We start from the raw sequence: 10,307 nt of genomic DNA, 5'->3' as shown, positions 1-10,307 counted from the left end.
ATAAGTTCTATGAGCAGCCAGACTCATACATTGCTGGTAGGAGTTCAAAAGTGATATAGCTGCTTTGGAAAACAATTTACCAGTTTCTTATGAAGTTAAACACAGACTGTATCACCATAAAATCCAGCAATCCTACTTCTAGGCATCTATGCAAGTGAAATGAAAACTTATGTTCACACAAAAACCTATACATGAATGTTTATGATAGCTTTATTCATAATTGCAAAAAACTGGAAACAATCCAAAATGTTCTTCAACCAGTGAATAAAGACAATGTGGTATATCCATACAGTGGAGTACTGCTCATCAAGGAGAAATGAACTCAGACTCAAAAGGATATATATTGAATGATTCCATTTATATCACAATTTGGAAGAGTCTATAGGGAAAAACTGTAGCGATAAAAATCACATCAGTGGTTGTCAGGGGAGTGGAGGGAACATGAGGAAATGTAGGGGAGGAGTGAAATAACCTAGGACTTATTATGATAGACACATTTAGCAAATCTCACAGCATTATAAACTAAAAGATTAAATTTTACTGTATGTAATTTTTTTTGGTAAATGATTTCTTTTTTTTTTTAAAGATTTATTTATTTGTGCATACAGAACTGGGGTACAGGCCAGAGGCTCAGGGGCCGTGAGAGACTTCACTAGAGACAGAGTGGGGAGCAGAACAGGCAGATCTATGAAGTACACTGCTGAGGGGAGCAGCGGGTGGGTCAGGAGAGGTCTGCCACACCATGTGGTCTCCTCCGGGGCAGGTGGCAGGCAAGAATCGAACTCATGCGGAAGTGGCTTCAGATTCTCAGTGCTGTGCTTTAACCCGCTGCGCCACCAGGGAGGGCCTGTAAATGATTTCTTAGTGTAAAATAAAGTCCAAGACAAATGTATATAATTATTTTTTAAAGGTATATTTTTAGATTATAAAGTACTACAGGTTCATTGTAGACATTTTGGAGCAATGTACAAAGAATTACATTCTAACATCAGCAATAAGTAATGTTTCCTTGCTGTCATTTTATATCATTTAATATCATTTTATAGGCATAAGACACATAACACACAAGGTGGCACTATGCTGTATATTTTCGCTTTCTGAGATATGCACATTTCCATGTCATTAGCTTGCAAAACTACGATTTTATGAGTCAATAATTTTCCATTGTACAGTCGATTTACATTTTAAAGTCTTCCTTTATTGTCAGAAATTATAACATTCTTTCTTCACTACAAACAACTTTGATAACATTGAGGAAAAAAAAAAAGCTCGATGGGGCCAGGGACTTTTCCATCACGGAGTTTCACAATATTTAACAGGTAAAACAACTCTCTTCTTTTGGCTGCAATTCTCTCAATGTTTTAAGCATCTGAAGGAAAAGTAGTTCCACTGGGTGATCTGGCCTTGTTTTCCTTTGCAGTGCTTAAGGAGTAGACACCCTAATATTACCTGTATTACCAGCTTTAATTTGCATAGCACTTTTTATATCTACCCCTCACCACATCTGTGCAGGGTAAGTGGAGCATGTGGGGTAATTTGTTCACGACTACACACGTCAATCAGTCTTAGAAAGGGACTTAGATGCCAGATACTCAGTCACAGAAAGTAAACATTTCCCCAGCAGATGCACTCTCTAATCTGGATTGTTTCCCTCCTCCACAAGAAGGAAGCCGCAGACACTCCTAGAAAACTGCCTGGTGGTTTGGCACGAGGCAAACTTGACTCTGCCAAGTGGATACGGTCTCGTCCTGCGCAGTGTCCTGGGTAGCATCACCACTTACCAGCTGGGGTCATTTCCCCCCCAATGGCAGAGGGCGCCTATCGCCTCTGAACAAAGGGGCCCTGGGAGCTCAGGGTCGCCGGTTACCAGCCCGAGAGGTTGCTGGCCGTCCGTCGCGACGCCTCTAGGGCTAACCCTCACTAACCCTCACTAACGGGGTCCTGCCCGGGCGGCCAGGCCCTCCCCCAAACCAGGGCCCTCAGCGGGGGACGCGCCTTCGGCGAGGTGAAGAGGGTCTCCGCCCTCGCGACGGGGCTTGCGGGCACACAAGTGCCGCCGCGCTATAGGGATGCCCGGGGACACTCCCGGGAATGACTAGAACGACTCTCTGGGCGACGGAGGTCAGTCCTCCGCTATCCCAGAGTGCCCCGGAGCCCGGAAGTGCCTGGCTTCCCGGAAGTATCCGGTTGGCTGACACAGCTGAGACGAGCCTGAGCCCTGCAACGCGAGCGCTACTGTTTTGGGGCTTGAGGTCGGACTCCGTGTTAGGGTGGGGGTCAGTAAGGGACCGGGCGGCGGCATGATGGAGGAAGAGGAACTGGAATTCGTGGAGGAGCTGGAAGCCGTGCTGCAGCTCACGCCTGAAGTGCAGCTCGCCATTGAGCAGGTGACCGCCCCGCCCCCTGAGGGGAGAGTCCGGAGGATGGGGCAGCTCTGGGTGGTCGCCGGGGCTGCGACCGGGAGCGAGCGGTCTTGGGACCGAGAGGTGCAGGCTGGGAGCAGACAGCACTGCCTTGGTCTGGGAGGAGGAGGCGCGGGATGGAAAGCGGTTTGAATCTTGAGGAGAGAGACTATTCTAGGCCTTGATTGTTTTTGGAGGGTGGGGCGCCCTGGTGAGTTTGGGTAAAGTAGTTGTGTCCCTGATGGGGTAAACCTAAAGGAAGGAATCTCATGGGGTAGCAACCTCAGATTTTGGGTGTGGGGTGTGGCTACTCATTCATTTACCAGCCTGTGAGCTGTTTGCTGCTCCAGCTTTTCAATCCAGCCCCCTTGTGAGTGACACGGAATTACCTTAAATTTTTGAAGTGGCTGTTAGAGCAAAGGGAAATTGTTGAAAAAGGGACCCTTTATCATACTTACCTGGTTGAGAATGCCTGCAGTGATTAGTTTGGGCAACATTCTGTAGGAGCCTCTCTACCTGAATGCACTCTAGTTAAATTAAATTCTATTTTAAAGCTTATTGAATTTTTAAGAGTTAAAAAAAATGGTGTTAAAAATAGTGATGTAGACCCTTGTGCTCGGTACTGCTCTTGATAAAGGGACCAAATCTCCCATGCAGGCATTGGGAAAGGATTTGATTTAAGAAAAGGAGGGTTATGTTACATTGAATGACCACTGGGAAATTTTTCAAAGTAAAAACATTACAACTACTACTGCTAATTGTTAATATTTAGTGTGGTCTACCTTTGTACTGAGTAGCTTATTATATTGTCCCATTTATAGATTTATGGATGTGTATTTTCCAGGAATGTTTAGATCACTAGGACAAAGCGTTCCCCAAGGATGCTAGACTTGCCCACACTTTTTTTTTTTTTTAACGATTTATTTATTTGTGCATACCGAACTGGGGTACAGGCCAGAGGTGCAGGGGTGGCGAAAGGATTCACCAGAGACAGAGCGGCGGGGAGCAGAACAGGCCGATTGATATACACTGCTGAGGGGAGCAGGGGGCAGGTCAGGAGAGGTCTCCCACGCCATGTGGGTCACTTCCAGGGCAGGTGGGGATGGAACTCATGTGGAAGTGGCTTTAGCTTCTTAGTGCTGTGCTTTAACCCGCTGAGCCACCAGGGATGGCCCCTGCCCGCACTTTTTTCAGCCACATTGCTCCCTCACCTGGCCTCCATCTGTCAGAAAAAGACATCCATTTTACTTGCTCTTTGGACATAGTGGATTCTAATGGAAGAAATAAGTAATGCATTGAATTACTATTTGAGAGGAATTTCAGAGTTTGTTTTTGCTATTTCTTCCTAAGATTGAATTTTAGTACTGGTTTAATGAATAAACACACATCAGAAAAGAACTTACTTTCCAGAATTATAACTGTCTTGAGCTGGTGAAATCCATACCCAGGAGATTATTTAACTGCTTTTATAATCCATTTTGTAACATCTTCAAGCTGCAGCTTTTGAAGGGAGCTGTATTTCTCAGAAAGCAACTTTCTTCCTTCAGGTAAAGAGATGACCAGTTCTAGAACACCAGCTGTCTTATTTCCTGATGCTCTCTGAAACACAAAAATTGCTTCAATGCATAGTGAACTGTGTTACTGAGACATATTGAGATATGGGACATTAATCTATTTTCAAAAGTTCCTTGATACAACCATGTCACTAGCTGATTTAATCTGATAATATACAATACCCATTTAGTATCCTTGGGCTTTGGAATTTCATTGCTATCTGTAGAACTTCCCTTATCTGCGCCAAAATGATTAAATTACAGATGATGTTGAAAACGAAATACTTATTTTAACAGGTGGAGGAGGGGTGAGTCGGAAATAATATATAAAACAAGAAAGATGGGCCCTCCCTGGTGGCCCAACGGGTTAAAGCACAGCACTGCAAAGCTCTTGAAGTGTACAAGTTCAGTTCCTGGCTAGGGAGGTGACCCATATGCCATGGCATGGCAGACCTCTCCTGACTGCCCACTGTTCCCCTCAGCAGTGTATTTCAGTCAATCTGCCTGTTCTACTCCCCACTCTGTCTCTGGTGAATCTTCTCATCCCCACACCTTTGGCCTGTATCCCAGTTCTTGTATGCAAAAAAAAAAAAAAAAAAAAAAAAAAAAAGCCCCCCCCCCTTTTTTTTAACTTAAGAATTGGGATTTTAATTCTTTAATGTACCCAAAATTCTTCCCTTACAGAAATAATTTTTTTTTCCACTTGTTAATTACCATTGCAGGAAAGAAGTGTATTTACAACTAATACTAGAGACTTTGTTATAAATTATCATTGTGTTTAATAATACATTTGAAAGAGTTTCTTAATGGGATCATTGCAAAAGATGAGTTTTTACAAAATTATTATTTATGTCTTTGACATCATTGTGTACTTCCTTTAAACTTCCCACCAGCAATTCTATAAACAATCATCTTGTGCTCTTCTCTCCTGTGTTTTGATTTTTTCCCCCCTCCCTCAGAGACTGTCTCTGATTTATGGTTGCCTGCTATTTTTGTTGTTTTTTAAAATAATTTTTCCTGATATACTTTGTTCCCCTATATTTAAGTGAAACCACTTCTTCTTTTTTTTAAAATAATATAATAGTTTATTTTTACATCATTTTGTGCCTTTTTCCATCTCAGTTGTAATCCCTATGGGCTTCCCATCACCAGATCACCCGTGTGCCATCACCATAGTCCAGTGCATTTCCGTTCTACCACTGTTTTTGATCCCATTCCCCACTCCACCCCATAAAATGTCTCTGGTATATAGCTAGCTGTTCATCATTACTGTTATTTTCTCACCTGGTTCGTTATACTCCTGCTATGAGTGAAGCCATCCGGTATTTTTTCCTTTTCTTTCTGGCTTATTTCACTAAGCGTGATCTTCTCCAGCTCCATCCATGTTGCTGCAAAAGACATGTGTTTATTTTTTTTTGGTTGCTGAGTAATATTCCATTCCAACATCTTTTTAATCTAGTCATCTACTTTTGGGCATTTGGGTTGTTTCCATATTTTACCTATTGTAAGTAAATAGTGCTGCAGTAAACATAGGGTACAGGTGTTGTTTTGAGATGACAGTTTTTTTTTTTAAAGATTTATTTATTTATGCATACAGAACTGGGGCATAGGCCAGAGGCGGTGAGAGGATTCACCAGAGATAGAGTGGGGAGCAGAACAGGCAGATTGTTGAAGCACACTGCTGAGAGGAGCAGCAGGCAGGTCAGGAGAAGCCTGCCATGCCATGTGGGTCACCTAGTGGTGGGTATCTAACTCATGCTGAAATGGCTTAAGCTTCTTAGTGCTGTGCTTTAACCTCCTGCACCACCAGGGAGGGCCCGACAGCTATTTTTTTAAAGGACTTATTTTGTTTATTTATGCATATAAGAACTGGGGTACAGGCCAGAAATGTGGGGGCTGAGAATGTTTAGCAGAGATAGAGTGGGGAGCAGACCAGGCAGATCTACTGAAGTACACTGCTGAGGGGAGCAGTGGGCAGGACAGGAAAGGTCTGGTACACAATGTAGGTCAGCTCCCTGACTGGGGATGGAACTCATGCTGCAGTGGCTGTCAGTAGCTTCGTAGTGCTGTGCTTTAACCCTTTGTGCCACCAAGGAGGTCTTGAGAAGACATTTTTTAAAATAATATAATAGTACATTTTTACATCATTTTGCGCTTTTTCCCATCTCAGTTGTAATTCCATCTCAATGGGCTTCCCATCACCAAATTACCCATGTGTAATCACCATAGTCCAGTGCACTTTCCCCCTGCCCCCATTTTTTATCTCATTCTCCACTCCACCCCTGTAAAATGTCTCTGGTATATAGATGTTCATCATCATTATTATTATTAGTGTTGTTGTTGTTGTTATTTACCCCTGGTCCTTTATACTCCTGCTATGAGTGAAACCATCTGGCATTTTTCTTTTTCTTTCTAGCTTATTTCACTAAGCATGATCCCTTCCAGCTCCATCCGTGTTGCTGAAAAAGGCATGTGATTTTTGATTGCCGAGTAATATTCCGTTGTGTAGATGTACCACATCTTTTTAATCTAGTCATCCACTTTTGGGCATTTGGGTTAATTCCATGTGAGAAGACAATTATTTTTAAACCTCTATTTTATACAGGTATTTCCAAGCCAGGATCCACTAGATCGAGCAGATTTCAATGCTGTGGAATATATCAATACCCTCTTCCCCACAGAGCAAGTAAGTATAGAGTTTCATGTTTCCTTTGTGGCTTTTAATTTCTGCTGGGTGCTATGACTGGTATATTTTATTGCATAATCAAGGAATCTTGATAAACAAGTGAAAGTTAAATTTGAAGTAAGCTCCACTGTAACCACAGGAAACACATGAGGCTGGGAACCTGCTGTTATGTTTATCATTTCTCCCCAGTGGAGGCTTATTCTACCAAATATTGTTGTTAAGTGGAATTCTTTGTATAGTGAGCATATCACTAGAAATTGTACTCTCAGATTGAAAGAGTCCCACAAATTTTTTGCAGTAAAGTGAAAATGGAAATGATTTTAAATATAATAGCGAAAAAATAGGAATAAGGTAGACAGGATAAGCCTGGAATCATAAAATTAACTTTTAGCTTTATTTCAAGATGTAAATGTTTAGACTTTGTGTTTTGTTTTGTTGACTAATTTACTTATACAGATGGTTTTTTTTTTTTTTTGTAACAAAACAAAACAAAAAAAGCAACTGGTCTTAATGTATTTAGGTTAGGTGAGAAGTAGACCAGAATTGTGAGAAGGTCTGCTCAAGTCCTGCTTGTTTTTTTTCACTAATTCATTCAACAAACATCCAGTCAGGTTGTCAGTCACTGTGCCATACATAGGGGATGCAAAATGAATACGACTTAGTCCATACCCTTGAAGTGTACATGATCAAATTGAAGAGATGCTGGTGAATGCTATATGGTATGTAACAGTCAGTGAGGAATAAAAGAAAAGTGCTTCCCAGGAAAATCAGAACCTTAGAGAAGAGGGAGGTCTTCCTGCAAGTCTTGAAAGATTCATTCATTCATTTAGTCAAACTCCGTGAGTCATTTATTAAGAGTCTACTAAGTACCAGACACTGGTACTGGGGAGGAATGATAAATATAACAGCAGGTTCCTAACCACATGTGTTTCCTGTGGAGTGATTACTGTTAGGTCTAGTTGGCATCTCAGCACAGTTAGACATATTTTCTTTGTGATAAGATCTCAGTATCAGTGTTAAACAGATAAGACGTTAGTGTTAAACAATTAAAATAGAGATCTCAGTGTTTCCTCTTTACCCCCTAATTAATATTGCAAACCCCTTGGAGAGACACACAGCCTACTTTGAAGACTGCTGCTCTGGGTAGTGGGTATTTGTTGAGTGACTGGGTGACTTTTCACAGGGTGATGACTTGATCAGATTCACAGTTTAAAAATCGCACCTGGTATTAGCGCAGAGTTGAACAGAGGGGAATCAGGAAGACAATTAGCCAACTATTGTGATAGATCATTAGAGGGATGAGAACCTGTATGACAACTGGCAGGGAGAGAGCAAGATCCAAGTTACTTAGGAGACAGAAATCATGGGATTTGATACTTGAGGGAAGTACAAGCTCAAATTCACTCATTGATTCACTCAACAAAACACAATTCCTGTACCTAGCTCTGTAAGAAATTTGGAGCTAAAAGGTGAACAAGACAGATATGGTCCTTACCAACTTAAAACTTCCAGTCTCGTAATAGTTAATAATTACACCATTAGCAGGGTATAGGTAAATGAATATGGAGTTACAATCAATGACTTATTTGTATAATCTAGATTACTATTTGTAACTTCCTCCCAAGAGTCTTAACTTCTTTTTTTTTAAGGTTTATTTATTTATGCATACAGAACTGGGGTACAGGCCAGAGGTGCAGGGGCAATGAGAGGATTCACCAGAGACAGCAGGGAGCAGAACAGGCAGACTGTCGAAATACACTGCTGAGGGGAGCAGCAGGGAAGATAGCAGAGGTCTGCTGTGCCCTGTGGGTCACCTCCCTGGCTGGGATGGAACTTGTGCTGCAGTGGTTGCAGATAGCTTCATACTGCTGTGCTTTAAACCTGTTGAGCCACTAGAGAGGGCCCTGCAAGTCTTGACTTCTATGGCAACATAATAATAGTTAACATTTATTGGATGCCTGCTATGCAAACACCAGGCACCATTCTAAGCACTTCAAGTCTCCCTTTTGTTACTATGTTTGTTTTATAATGGGAGTAATTAGGCACAGAGAGGTAAAATGCTCTGCTTAAATGTGATAGCATTGCCATGAAGGAAGCATGCTCAATACTGTGAAAACAGAGCACTCAGGGCCTTACATAGTGTGAGAGATTCAAAAGGCTTCCCCGGGGAAAAAGCATTTAAGATGAGCATGATAGGCCAAACTAAGGATTTTGAATTTTGATTTCTAGTCTGGCAGAATGGGTGGGTGTTGGCATCTTTATTACCCTGTATTGGGACTACCTGCCTACTAATGAGTAGACAGGTAGGAGTAGGTAGGAGAGGGAGTAGGGGGTGAGGGTGAGCTCAATGTTGAACATATTTGTACCATTCAGATGAACTATGTAATTGGATAGCTGCATCTGAGTTCATAAGACCCATATTTGTTAGTATCTTGACAAAACACTTCCAAACTTTTTCTAAGGACATGTTAAGTTTTTAAATAAAGTTGGAAAAAAAGATGTCAGACTGTGATTGTCTTTTCTAGGATTTCACAAATAGCCATTAGAGCTCATCATTTTCTATGAAAGGGGAATTCTAGGGATTAGCTGCAGACAGACTTTGGGAAATAACTGGTATAAATGTCAGCATTTTAACCTTGAAAATAATTCATTTACCTCAGTCTATCAAGAATGCCGATTTGCCAAAACAAAAATAAGTATTAGATTTGAAGATTATGTAGGAAACCACTAAGTTCTAACCTTTTTCTGCTCTGTGTGTATACTTGCTCCTAAACTACTAGAGGTAGCACAAGACATTTGTTGTTCCTCACAGTCTTGTCTAATTATGCCCCATGTATGTGATAATGTATAGCCAGGTTTCTTAGGAGATTCCGCTAATTTATGACACAGGGCTTCCTTTATTTTCCCAGTCCCAGAGTTGCACTTAGCATTTCATCCTTCACCCCACATCCCCATGGACCTTAATGAAAAGGTAATAGAAAGTAGTGGCATGATTTATTAATTTCTTTCAACTCTTGCCAGATCTTAGGCAAAAACCCATCTATATACTTCATGGATCTGCAGTGAATACTCACATGAGCTTAGGTTATTAAAGTAGATGTCAAAATGTCAAGAGGAAATTCGGGCAACTATAAATCAGAGACATTCTGTAGGAGAGGGGGAGGGAGAGGTTCAAAATGAAGGCGGGAAGAACACAAGGGATTAAGGTGATGGCGCACAGGTGAGCTGGTGGTAGAAATTCTATGGGGACTACACCTGATATAAAACATCCAAATAAAAAAATTAAATTTAACGATAGAAGAAATTGAGTGCCCCTCTAAGGAGAGGAATGTGGATGTGTGTCTGCTGAGTGAAGGCAGGGGTCTGAAGAGATCCCCCATCTGTTGCCCCTACTTACAGGTCCCGGTGGGAATAACTCAGGTTTCTATGTTGAGCCACTTCCTAGGTGGTCCTCACAGTAGCCAGGTTTGGTAACAGTGATTTGGCTCCAAATAGAAAACTGAAGATAATCATCTATTTTATTCACTAAAAGTCTGGCTAGTGGAATCTAGATGAAATATGTTATAGAAAAAAGCCTGTAAAATTAAGATAATCGATATTTTGAAAAGAAGTGTCATATAGTATAAAGTACTTTTAATAACCTCCCCAAATGCTCTGGATTATGTT

At 41.4% G+C, this 10,307-nt stretch overlaps 1 protein-coding gene across 1 annotated transcript in view; it reads left to right on the top strand.

Moving 5' to 3' along the window:
- Positions 1-2,180: 2,180 nt before the first annotated feature.
- The window catches only part of VPS53 (vacuolar protein sorting 53 homolog (S. cerevisiae)), a 127,616-nt gene continuing 119,489 nt past the window's right edge, over positions 2,181-10,307 (top strand). The window contains exons 1-2 of the mRNA XM_004684807.2: positions 2,181-2,387; positions 6,561-6,641. Coding sequence (XP_004684864.1) covers positions 2,301-2,387; positions 6,561-6,641 — 168 coding nt within the window. The 5' untranslated portion in view covers positions 2,181-2,300. The remainder of the gene's footprint in view (positions 2,388-6,560; positions 6,642-10,307) is intronic.

Source organism: Condylura cristata, unplaced genomic scaffold (genome assembly GCF_000260355.1).
Source record: "Condylura cristata isolate star-nosed mole 26May11 unplaced genomic scaffold, ConCri1.0 scaffold00017, whole genome shotgun sequence".
In the NCBI taxonomy this organism is placed as follows: Eukaryota; Metazoa; Chordata; class Mammalia; order Eulipotyphla; family Talpidae; genus Condylura; species Condylura cristata.
This window is presented reverse-complemented; position numbering and strand designations above follow the sequence as displayed.